This window comes from Panthera onca, chromosome D4, assembly GCF_046562875.1.
Source record: "Panthera onca isolate mPanOnc1 chromosome D4, mPanOnc1 haplotype 2, whole genome shotgun sequence".
Lineage (NCBI taxonomy): Eukaryota > Metazoa > Chordata > Mammalia > Carnivora > Felidae > Panthera > Panthera onca.
In genome coordinates, this window is record NC_138351.1 from 32578423 (window position 1) to 32591302 (window position 12880).

The 12880-nt window shown below is 38.0% G+C and overlaps 1 protein-coding gene across 2 annotated transcripts; it reads right to left on the bottom strand.

The window, feature by feature from the left end:
- Positions 1–90: 90 nt before the first annotated feature.
- On the bottom strand, positions 91–4647 carry RANBP6 (RAN binding protein 6). Of its 2 annotated transcripts, XM_060609812.3 has the most exons (2): positions 4493–4647; positions 3184–3377 (listed from the first exon to the last, which is right to left on the bottom strand). In XM_060609812.3, exons 1-2 carry the CDS (start codon positions 4626–4628, stop codon positions 3307–3309), a joined length of 207 nt encoding a protein of 68 aa, XP_060465795.1. In that variant the 5' UTR covers positions 4629–4647; the 3' UTR covers positions 3184–3306. The 2 variants fall into 2 exon arrangements, with proteins under 2 accessions (XP_060465793.1, XP_060465795.1); XM_060609810.1 differs by having other exon boundaries at positions 91–4647.
- Between the last annotated feature and the right edge of the window lie 8233 nt (positions 4648–12880).

The window sequence follows — 12880 nt, forward strand, 5'->3', positions numbered from 1 at the left end:
AATGTAAAAGGAATTCCAAACCATTAACACACACACACACACACACACACACACACACACACACACAGCAAAGGTGCAAACAAACAACAGCACTAACAGGTGCCATTTATTAAGCACTTACTAGGTCTTAAATATTTGCTAAATACTTTACATACACAGTACTCACAATACCCCAGGAAATCATGACAGATACATTTGTTCTTAAATTTTGGGTCAATGATTCACTGAGTAGAAAGCTTTTTTTCTACCCTACAAAAAGTTGGACATTAAAGATCAACATTCCAATTAATTAACTCTAGATTAGCTGTTTTCTTAAAATGCACATCTGCTATTTGACTGGAGTCAAAGCCGTTTTTTCTCATGTTTAAAGATAAAATTAATTTTTCTTCCCTTTCATCTTCAGTGCTACTATAGAATCTATTAAGAACTTCTTCAAAATAGAAATCTATTTAAACTCCATTTTAAATCAGGGCTTCTCTCCTTGTTGGGCTGCTTTCAGGGGGAAAATGGCATATATACACAATGCAATATTCTGCTTAAACACATAATACTGATTGACTCCCACAAATATTGATTACTTACTATTTGTCAAACACTGCAGAATAGTATGTTACATGCTACCAATGTTCCATGTACCAGGATACCCTTTGCAGTAACCATAGTTCTTAGAGTCCTGGATAACTTGAAAAATAGAGACCAGTCAGGCTAAGATTTTACAATTCTCTTAACTCTCAGCTGACACCTTGAGGACTAGAATATGGATATGCTTCACCCAGTTCTCAGGAGGACATGATGAAAAAGTTCACATAATATATAGAGAAATCTCCCACATCCAAGGCAGTATCTCCCAATTTCAGCATCCTCCCATTACCATGAAAAGCACCCGGAGGAATAAGCTTGCCACTTTATCTTTCACCCACAATTCCAAATAGTTTGCCTTGGAAGTTCTCCTATCTTTGTAAGCTCTCAGCACCTTGTGATGGGCAGCATGACATCTTCACACAAGTATACTGTTTGCCCAGCATCAATAATTCAGACAAGTAGCAACAATTTATGTACTTCACATCAACTAGGGGAAAGGTGACAAACACTAAGACAATGGTTATCACCAAGCTCTATATTTAAAAGATAAAACATGCAAGGTGAACACAAGGCTGTAACACTGACTAATCCTGGAGAAACATATAGGGAAGGAATATAAACTGCTTGGCAAGGAGAGAACAGTTCTCACAATTGTAATGGAATCCATTCACAATAGTTATTTGGAATCACTTTTATGGTAGAAGATATTCAAGTGACATTAACGTGCATCAAGCAAAATTTAGCAACTCTTGTAGAGCTTCCTGCTGCTCCTCATCAAGTTGCGATATGCATTCCAACCATAATTCTTCAGAAGTCTGTACCTGACGCACAACATTAGCTAGGCGTTTAGCACAAGGATCTTTATAATTAATAGTCTCATTAATTTTTCCTTCTGCAATTATACTGATTATTTTGGGAAGATTGGAATTATTTGGACCAAGTACAACTGGATGGTTACTTTCAATTAAATCACAGAGAAAACTCAAAGTCTGAATAGCTTCCTCTTTATCCTCATGCAGTGGAAGCCATGATAACCAATGTGGAAGAACTTCATCTACATTTACACAGTTAGGCTTAAACCTCAAAATCTTCCCTACTGCTGAGATACAGTTCTCTGTAGCAATGACATTTTTTTTGGTTTTGGAATTTGCACACTTAATAACTTTTACCAGCAATGGGACAGCTTCTGAACATAAAGAACGATAATCATCTCCACCAAACTGTGCCATAACACCCAGGCCATAAGCAGCTGCTTGCCTGACTTCAGGGTTGTTATCTCGCATATTTAGTAGCATTGGCCACCGAAAATATTCTACATACTTATATGAGGTTGGACTGCAGTGCTCTATAATATCATCAAATATGCACAATCCCCACTGTCTATCTGGCCATGGCCTACTCGAACAAATTAGATTTACAATTAATGGAAGAAGCTGTTCAAACCATGGTAAAATCTTTTCCTTGTAAGTACTAAATAAAGAGTGCAAAATATCTGATACTTTGGTAAGAATATAAACATCACATTCATCCTCATCTTGCAGAGACATTTCAACCTGCTGGTCGTAGTTTTCTTCCCGTCTTTTAACCTGTCTCAGTTCTTGGTTTTTAAAGTGTCCTTCAAGTTTTGCTTTCAATATTTCTCCTAGTTCTTCTAAGTGTTCATCAAGAAGGCACCCATCTCCCATTACTTCAATGGACTTTGCAAAAGAATTCATTATTTCTGAGAGTACATCTGTATCAGGTTCAGTCCCAATAGCCTTGATTAAGGGATCACATATGAATTGCCACATCTGTGCAAGATATTCTGGGCCACGAGTTCTTGCACATTCCAGGAGAAAAGGCATAGACTCTGCTGCTGCCACTCGAACATTGTCATGGAAATAAAATTTCAATAAAGGAACCATCAGCTTTACAACCTGTTCTGTATATTCCACAAATCCTTCCCTTAACTCCTTAGCATAGTAAACCAACATCTGGCAAGCAGTTGCTTTTGCTTCAAGTCCTGAAGTCTTAATTCCAAAACTTTGTTGGTCTCCAAGATTTACAAATTGCCATCCATCATCATCACTCATATTTTCCACATCTTGTGTGTCTAAGAGAGCAACATCAGGTTTAGCTGAAGCAGTCTTAATAAGAGGCTCAATAACTAGTGGAAGGTACTGTTGAAAATCACTTCCAAGAATTTTACACATTCTAGCCCATGCTGAAACCATGTAAGATGTCTGAGGGTCATCATCTTCCATATTATTTAAGTCTGATTGTGTCTTCAACAATAGCTGCATCACATTTGATACATCTTGCATAAATTTTTCCTTCCCAACAGCAAGACCAACATGGCTAATGCACTCAATAGTTTTTCCTTTCAGAAGCTTGAGTTCCTTCTGAACAGCAAGCTCAACAATGTGCTTTAGTGATGGCATAAATATATCATAATATGGAACAAATTTTTCTTCTATTGTATCTGCAACTGAGGCAATGGTTGTCACAAGCTGTTCCAAGGCCAATTTAGTTCCATTCCGAATCAATTCTTGAAGTTTAATCACCAAGATGGAATGTAGATTTCTCACCATACTATCCAAATATAGAACTAGCAATGTTTTTGGACAGTCTTCAATAAAAATAATAAGTGCAGAAGCCGCATGTGATTGTACACGCTGATTACCTTGATTTTCCATGGTACGCAACAGAGCTGCAATCACTGTTTCATGGAATTTCTTTTGGAAGTTAGGAGAAAAATCTGTAGCCATCTGCCCAAGTGTAGTACAGGCTGCAGCCCTCACTCTTGGGTGAGGATCCTGAAGAAAAAGCAAAACAGAGTTAACTGTTTCATCTAGAATTGATTCCATTTGCTGATGGCATCCTTCTCCAATGGCAGATAAGGCCATTAATCCAGCATGTCGATATTTCCAGTCAGGGCTCTGAAGCATCTGCATGATGTGCTCCTTAGTCATTGGTAAAACAAGTTTCCCACCAAGCCCACAAGCCAGTCTGTCTAGTGCACTCTCAGCAGCGACGGCATTGCTGTCAAAATCATCTTCTTCCATTTCATCGGCATTTACCCAGTCCTCATCATCTTGTAGATCAACCATCATTGCTAATATATGAGGAACTGCCTGTGCAATTATATTTGTATGTTTTTTCAACATTGGGGTTGCAGTTTCAGACAAGGTCACTATTATTTCAAGGGCCAACTGGCGTTGCAGATTACTAAGTCTAGAGTCTCCACATAACTTCAGACTCAACTGCAGAGTATCTTCTAAATAAGGACCCAGGTATTTAGGTACGGTATCTGCAATCTCAACAAGGGATTCTAGCACTGAATCATCATCTTGGTAGCATGAGTCATTCACAGCCTGTAAGATTCCAGGAAGCAAGTCTGCAAAGTCCTTGAAAAGAGCAATATTATTCTCATTAGCAAGTACAAATGCAGCTGCAGCTCTAGCAGATAATGTCCTGATTGCTGGATGTTCTTGATCCTGAATGCACTGGTCCAACAAACGTTTGATGATATCTAAATCATGCCGCTCTTGGTTCCCAAAAATCCCAGGAAAGTGCCAGAAAACGTGAAGTGCAACTTCCCAAAGAACTACATTTTTAGAGTAGATTGAATCAATAAGGAACTTCAAACCTTCAGGCCAGTGGTTAGTGCCATCCTCATCTATCAAATTCCTGGCCAGCACTGCAAAAATATCACAAAGTTTTTTCCTCATGCTAGCATGTGTTTCTAACTTAACGGCCAGTATCAGTTCAATCTTGACGTCCCTCTGAACATCAGAAGGCAGATTTGGATAGACTTCCTCAAACCCAGAGGACAAAAGCCGCCGTAGCAGCGCGGCAGCCATTTGTCTCACCTCATAACCTGCTCTTCTATTTCTGACAGCATCTAAGAGGAATGTAGTCTTGCACAGACCTGGAATATTTTCATAGATTTCTTCTGCCTGCCTCCGCACCATACAGCTTGGATTGATCAGGTTCTTCAGAAGCTGGTAAAACTCTTGCTTTCCCGACACGGTGGCCGGTACCCCTGCAGACCCGGCCGCCGCCATAGCGCTCTGTCAAAGAAACCGCGACGGAGATGGAGGGAGGGGGTCTGCGGCCAGAAACAGTGACGTAAAGGAGGCGCCCGAGGGGATGGGCGGGGCTGCTTATCCACTGCTGGCGGGGTGCTGTGTCTGAGCTCCCGAAGGTGGGCTGCTGGGCCTGGGGGCGGGGGGTATAAGTGAGATGGGGTGGGGATGACGGACACCCTCGGTCTGTTTTCCAATCAGATGAAAAGGCACCTGCAGAGAAGAAGAAGAAAAAAAAGAAAAAGAAAAGTATGATTTGAATGTATTAGAATGGGATTGTGGGTGACTTTTTACCTCCGTTATATTAATAAACTAGCTCTGTTGTTACCCCGATAATTTTAACGCAACAATTGCATCTTGAAAACCCTCCAGGTGGAAGAAGCCGGTCACAAAAGGTCCCATATTGTATGATTCCGTTTATATGAAGGGTCTTGAAAAGGCAAATCTACACGGAAAGTAGATTTACAGAGGCAGTGGGAAGGAGAGAATGTAAAATGACTGCTATCAGATAGTCGGTTTCTTTTGGGGTGATGAAATGTTCTAAAATTAATTGTGGTGATAGTTGTACATCTCTGTGATTATACTAAAAACCATTGCATTGTTAGATTGGTGGATTGTATGGTATGTGAATAATACCTCAATAAAGCTGTTTATCAAATAAGTACAATCAAAGGTAAAGACATTGATTGCCATCCCACTACCACATCTAAAGCACTAAAAACAGTGGTGCTCAAACCCTGGTGTGTCAGAATCACCTGGCCCGTGGATTATAATAAAGAATGAGAAAAACAACTGAATAAAGTATGGTGGAAAGTGATCGGGGCTAGTAATCAGAAGACTTGAATCCTGGTCTTATCTGTAAATTAATTTTGTATCCTTGGTCACGTCACTCAAAGTTTTCTTTGCATGTTGCCTACACTGTAAAATGCTTTTATGGTTTTCCTTTTAGTAGGAAGATGCTGAGATTATTGTAAGAAACAAATGTCCTTGAAGTTAAATATTGTTTCTTTAAATTCAAGTAGGTGTGTCAATCAAAAACAATGATCGTTCCTCTAACAATGATTAGATCTTACTTTTGTATTAGCACTTTGCCACTCAGTCATTTTGACCCTTATGCAGGTTTGCAAAGTTGGTGGGAAAGTTTTAATACTAATTTTAGGTAAGTAATAGAAACCCAGGGAGGTTAAGGACTCTGCCTAAGATGACACAGCTGAGTCTCAAATGTACCTCTTCTGAAAGCAACACCAGTGATCTTTCACCATACCACTTCCCCATAATTACTCTTAATTTTGCAACATGATCAGAGGCCTTCACTTACTGCAAAGTCTGTCTTAAACTTCTCCAAGTGGGCCTAATTTTAATTTTGTAAAACATTGCTGCATATACCCTGAAAGACAGAAAATCACAGCTTTGGAGTTAACCAGATGATAGACAAAATAGTCTCATAAATTACATTGTAATATGCAATACTATACTCATTTAGGAAGAAGCATTATTCTCTAAGTAGTGTTTCTCATGCTGTGAACCAAAACCAGCTGCATCAGAATCACTTGAGATACTTATTTTTAAATTTAGATATTAGAGACCAAGGTCTAAACTAATGAATCAATCTCTGAGGAATGCAACCCCCAAATGTTCAATTTTAACAAACACACTGAGTTTTCATGTAAATACCAAAATTGAGAACCGCTGATTAGTTTCGGTTCTGATTCCAAGATCTTGACTACAGTTTTGCATCTTGCTCCAGATGACTGGTTTTCTTACTGTTTCTTAAATAAGTCTAACTGCAGGGCCTTTGCATTTGCTGTTTCAGCAAATATATTATACATATATATTAAAAATTATATGGGGGAGGGAGGAGACTTCTCTTAATACTATATCTACTAGTATTTTAAAGACTTATTAAAACTGCAATGAGACACCACCACAGACATACCACACACAATGCTTTAAATTTAAAAGTTTGATAATAGCAATGGTTGGTGAGGATGTGGAGCAACAGGGAACTCAGTTATACTTTTGGAGGTACTATCAAGGATTTGGAAGGTTTTAAGAGGTGTGTCAATGGCACTCAGAGAAGAAACAGCTTAGGAAATTTCCCCAAGTTTTAGTCTGGGCATCTGGTTGGAGGTACTGCAATGTACCTATTTATTTACCTAGAAATGGATAAACAGCAGTGTTAATTCAAACCAAAGGACTGTTAACTCTTCCTGAAGGAAAAAAAGGCTTCCCAAAAAAGTGACTCCCAGAATTTGCGTTTTGCTATCTTCTTGTTCCCACGTGCTATAGTGATGGTCTTCATATCAACAGTAGGAGCTAAACTGAATCCATTTCGGGAAAATTACTTATGATCTTTTATTTTAGAAAAACATACTGATTTAAAATCTTAAGGTACTTCCTCTATTGTATAATTCTCTTCTATTTACTTTTTGCACCATTTCCTCCCCCAACCTTGCCCCAGGAACGTGCATAATACCCAGGATCAAGACTGGACTTGCAGATTTGGTTAGAGTTCAAGAACTTTATTAAGCCTTATAATTAAAGTTGGCTTTTAAAACTGTTTGCACTATTGAGAGGCCATTTAAGAATGTTTCCATAAGGTAGCTCAATACCAGACAATTCAAGTATTCATTAGCAGCTTATTAAGTGAGAAAAGTGCAAAATAAATTGCAAATTTATTCCGAGATCTGAGAGATTTAGAGTCAAATGGGGGGGGGGGGTGGCAGAATTAAATTGGACATATTTGATATTTTAACAAGAATAATCCAGAATAAAAATACAGGAAACAGCAGCAACAACAACAACAATAACAAGAAACCCATCAAGGCTCCCACTGGCCTAAGATGAGACAATCTGAATATTAAAAAAGAATAATAATGCCTATAATGGATTTAAAAACATCAAATATATGCACAAAAGTGCTGAGTTTCCAATACTAACAAAAGCCACTAACTTATTAACCATTTTTGGAAGTTGCCAGGTCACCAACTATGAAATGGATAAAATAATCAAGACTTTTCCTGCCTTTCCTGTACAAACTGTATTTCAGGATAACCAAATAGATAATGAGGGTACATTCTTCTTTACAGAATTCCAACTAATAAGTGCACTAATTAGCATAAGAATGCTAAAATCAGAAAATTTCTGTGTTATAACCCCAAAATAAATCATGAATTTAGGAAATAACAACCAATGAATGTTAAATATTGACTAGGAATATAATAATAGAGGAATTAAGCTGAAACCAAGTGAAATTACTGATTAATCTTAATATTATTAAACGTGGGATAAATGAGAGGCATCATTTACTGTTGTCTTTCAGGTCCACATCCATACTTCCTATAATTTGTTCTCTGATTCTGAGGTTGGGCTCTGGAAAAAATATTCTCTTTCCATAAATGAGTCCCTGATAGATTTCACCAATAAGAGCCATTAGAGATTTGGAGGGTATGAAAAGGACAGAAACGGGATTATTCCTTTCCATTTTTCCTTTTCTTGCCTGGACTGCCCTAACCATGGCCCTTCCTCCTGGTGGCAACCATTCCCTCCCTTGTGTAACACTCAGAAAGTCTAATCTCGCTCATCTCTGCAGAGATACCAGCAGTAGCCTAGGGGCACCCCTTCCTCAGAGGTTTCACTTTCAACTCTGGGAGGTCCCTCCGCTGAGTTTAAAGATACCAGTTCCATTTTGTTCCCTCAGCTTTAGGGAAGTTCCTTCAGTTATCATCTTTTGGTTTTTTCAGTGCTCTTTATTTACTCTTTCAGATATCCCACACCTGTATAACCAATCCCTTAAATAAAATCTCCTCTTGAGGTACTTAGTGTGGTTTGTTTTCCCAAGTAGTCCTTGGCTCATAACAGGCATTAAGTGATGCAATAGGAAGTACACTGCACCACCTATGAAGTATTTTTTTTATTTTAAATCAGGTTTATTGAGGCATAATTTATATGGAATAAAATTCACCAATTATAATTATATAATTAGATTACAGTCCAGTAACCATGACCACAACTATATAGAAAACATTTTCATTACTCCAAAAAGTTCCCTGGGTCAGTCCCTCAGTAGAAAATCTCCTTTCTCCACTCCTGGCTCCAAGCCACTACTGATCTGATTTCTGTTGCTATAGCTTTGTCTCTTCCAGAATTTCATATAAATGGAATCATTTAGTGTGTGACTTTTTGTAACTGGATGCTTTCTCTCAACACAATGTTTCTGATATTCATCCATTCTGTTGCATATTTTTTCCTTTTTATTCCATTATATGAATATGCCACAATCTGTGCATTCATTAACTGAGAGAAATTTGGGTTGTTTCAAGTTTTTAAATTAATTAGTTAATTAATTATGTTTATTTATTTTTGAGAGAGAAAGAGCGTGAGTGGGGGAGGAGCAGAGAAAGAGAGGGAGACACAGAATCTGAAACAGGCTCCAGGCTCCAAGCTGTGAACACAGAGCACAATGCGGGACTTGAACTCAGAAACGTCGAGATCATGACCTAAGCCGAAGTCAGATGCTTAATCAACTGAGCCACCCAGGTGCCCCAGATTGTTCCAAGTTTTAAGCTATTATAAATGAAGCTCCTATGAACATATGAGAACAATTTTTTTGTGAAAATATGTTTTCATTTCTCTTGACAAATACTAGGAGAGGAATGGTTTGGTTAAAGGGTAAGTGTAGGTTTATAAGAAACTGTCAAGTGCTCTTCAAAGTGTTTATACCATTTTACGTTTCAACAGCAAAATGTATGAAAGTGCCAGCTGCTCCATATCATTGTCAGCACTTGGGATTCTCATTTTTTTAAATTTCAGTCATTCCAGTGAGTATGTAGTGGAATATGATTGTGATTTTGGCTTGTGTTTTCTTAAGAACTAACAGTGTTGAGCATCTCTGTATGTGCTTATTTGCCACTTGTGTATCTGCTTTGGTGGGGTGTTTATTCAAAATGTTTTCCCATTTTTAATTTCATTTTTAAGTAATCTCTACCCAACATGGGGCTCAAGTTCATGACCCTGAGATCAAGAGCCACATGCTCTACCAACTGAGCCAGCAAGGTGCCCCTCTTTTGCCCATTTAAAAAATTCTAGGTTTTTTTTGTCCTCTTATTTTTGAGTTTTAAGATTTATTTTTATATTCTTGATACAAATCCTTAACTAGATATATATTTTCAAATATTTTTTCCTTTCCTTTTTCATCTATGTCTTTACAATAATCAAAAGTTTTAAGGTTTGGTGAAGTTTAATTTATCACTTTTTACATTTTTTAAGGCTTTTTATGTCCTACTTAATTAAATAGGACTCAACTCAAGGTCACAAAGATTTTCTTTAGTATTTTTTTCTATGGCTTTATAGTTTTAGATACAACATTTATATATGGGATCTGTTTCAGGTTGATTTTGTATATTATGTGAGGCATGGGTTGAGGTTCATTTCTTTTTGCATTTGGATTTATAGTTGCTCCACTTTTACTCCCACTGAATTACCTTGATACCTTTGGTGAATTGACCATATATATGTAGACCTATTTCTGAACCATTTATTCTGTTTCATTAATCTATTAATCCTTACTTCAATGCCACAATGACTGTCTTGATTACTGTAGCTTTACAATAAATCTTGACCCAAGTAGTTATAGTCTTTCATTATTTTTGTTTCATTTTGTTTTTGAAAAATGACCCAATTTCTCATCCAAAAGGAGAAGAAAAATTGTTACATAATAAAAGACATAAGAGACATAAAATCATCCCTCCCGTTGAAAATGTTAACTTAGGAAAATGTCTAATGAAGATATTTATTTTTGTTTATTCAGTCATTCTGATATCTCTTTCGTTATGAGCCCATTTCCTTTAATTGCTCTAATTTTGCCTTTAAAATAAATAGGAAACATCCATTACCCAACTTATTAACCTGGGTCTTTTTTTTTAGCTTTATTGTGAAGAATCATTATTAATAAGATTCTAGATGGGAGATAAGGTAGTGCCATAGTAGAAGGACCCTAGGCTTGCCTTGTCCCTCAAACACAGCTAGATAGCTACCAAATCATTCTAAATATCCAATAAATTAACTTACAGACTGACAAAATGAATTGCACAATTAGATGGAGAGAAGGCCACATCATGGAAGGTAAGAAGTGCAGAGACATGCTGTGGAGGAGAAATGGATCACGAGTGTTCTGGAGGGGAGCAAGCCCTCATCATAGAGAAAGGCATGAGAGAAGAGTGCACAGGGAGTCACACAAGAACACTTCTCCAAAGCTACTAATTAGCAAAATGAAAGGGGCTGATTTTCATGAGATTTTGCAACCAGTGGGGTGCAAAAACTGGAATTCTAGAAGTTCCTGGGTTTGACTGGGATAGAGCCCTGAGGGTGCTGCCCTATTCCTAGAGAGAAGTCATGAAAGCAACCCAGGGGACAGATGGTACAATCTGAGGATCACCTAAGGCACACAAGGAGAGACTGTTTGCTCTTCTTGGAGTGCATCTGTAAGAGGTAGGGTTCACAGACACACCTCCCCAGGGACAAAAGAGCCAGCTGGTTCCATTTCCCTCCCCTGCCGCTCAGCATAGGCTCAGAGGCGAGACACCTGCTGAAGGCTGTTCACAAGGATATGGCTCTTTACCCTGCTGTGTTCCAAATCCCATACCCTGTGCTCTGGCATGACTGCCCTTCTCAGTCAAACCTGCATCAGTCCCAGCATGGTGAGACCCTCCCCCAGAGGACTAGCACAGGCCTCCACCATACCACATCCCTAAAGTTTGGAGTTTTAAAAGTCAACAGGCTTGGCTGGGATAGAGCCCAAAGTGCACTGTGCTGCTCCAGGCAGGCAAGCAACCCCAAGATAGAGAGCATGAAAACAGTAATCTGAAAAATGCCTGGGATGTGTGAGGGGAAATTATTCATTCTTTTGGGACCTCTTCTTCATAAAGCCATTACTCTCAGGAGCAGGAAACACAATTGGCTTTTTTTTAACCCACAGAAGACAGAGACCTAGACAAATGCCAAGAAATAGGAATTCATCCCAAAATAAAGAACAAGAAAAGGTCACACCTACGGATACAACTGAAACAGATATAAGTAATATGACTGATGAGAATTTAAAGCAAGAATGATAAAGCTCCCAGCCAGGCTAGAGAAAAGTATGGAAGACATCAGGAAACTCTTAATGCAGAGTTAAAAAAAAAAAAAAGTCAGAAATGAAAAATGCAATAACTGAGATTCGAAACCAACTGGATATAGCGACGACAGGACTGAAGAAGCAGAGGAGTGAATAAGAGATATGTAAGACAGAATAATGAACAATAATAAACTAAACAAAAGAGAGAAAGAAGAATTATGGATCATGAAAACAGACTTAAGGAATTCAGGAACTCCATCAAACATAACATTAGTACCATACGAGTCCCAGAAGAGAAGAAAGAGAAAGGGGGGCAAAAGGTTTAGTTGAGGAAATAAGAGCTAAAAAATTCCCTAATCTGGGGAGGGAAACAGACATCCAAGTCCAGCCACAGAGAACTTCCATCAAAATCAATAAAAGCAGGTCAACACCATGACAGATTGTAGTTAAATTCGCAAAACATAGTGATAAAGGAAAATCCTAAAAGCAGCAAGACAAAAGAAGTCCCTAAGTTATAAGAGAAGACCCATAAGGCTAGCTGCAGATCTCTCCACAGAAATCTGGCAACCCAGAAGAGAGTGACATAATATATTCATCATGCTGAATGGGAAAAATCTTCAGCCAAGAATGTTCTGTCTATCCAGCAAGGCTATCATTCAGAATAGAAAGAGAGATAAAGAATTTTCGGAGAATTTTGTTTTTGGAGGAAAAACAAAAAAAGGAGTTTGCAACTGCTAAACTAGTCCTGCAAGAAATATTAAAGAGGACTTTTTGAGTGGGAAGCAAAGACCAAAAATGACAAAGACTAGAAAGGAACAGAGAAAATTTCCAAGAACAATGACAAAATAAGTAATAAAATGGCACTAATTATATATCTATCAATAATTACTCTGATGTAAACAGACTAAACATTCCAGTCGAAAGACATAGGATATCAGAATGGATTAAAAACAAAACAAAACAAACAAACAAACAAACAAACTACATCCATATGCTGCCAACAAGAAACTCATTTTAGACCTACAAGGATTGAAAGTAAGGGGATGGAGAAAAATTTATGATGCAAATGGAAGTCAGAGTAGCAACACTTATATCAGACAAACTAGATTTAAACCAC

Excerpts from the sequence above, each read along its gene's own strand:
- RANBP6 (XM_060609810.1), bottom strand. The coding sequence starts at position 4,628 with ATGGCGGCGGCCGGGTCTGCAGGGGTACCGGCCACCGTGTCGGGAAAG.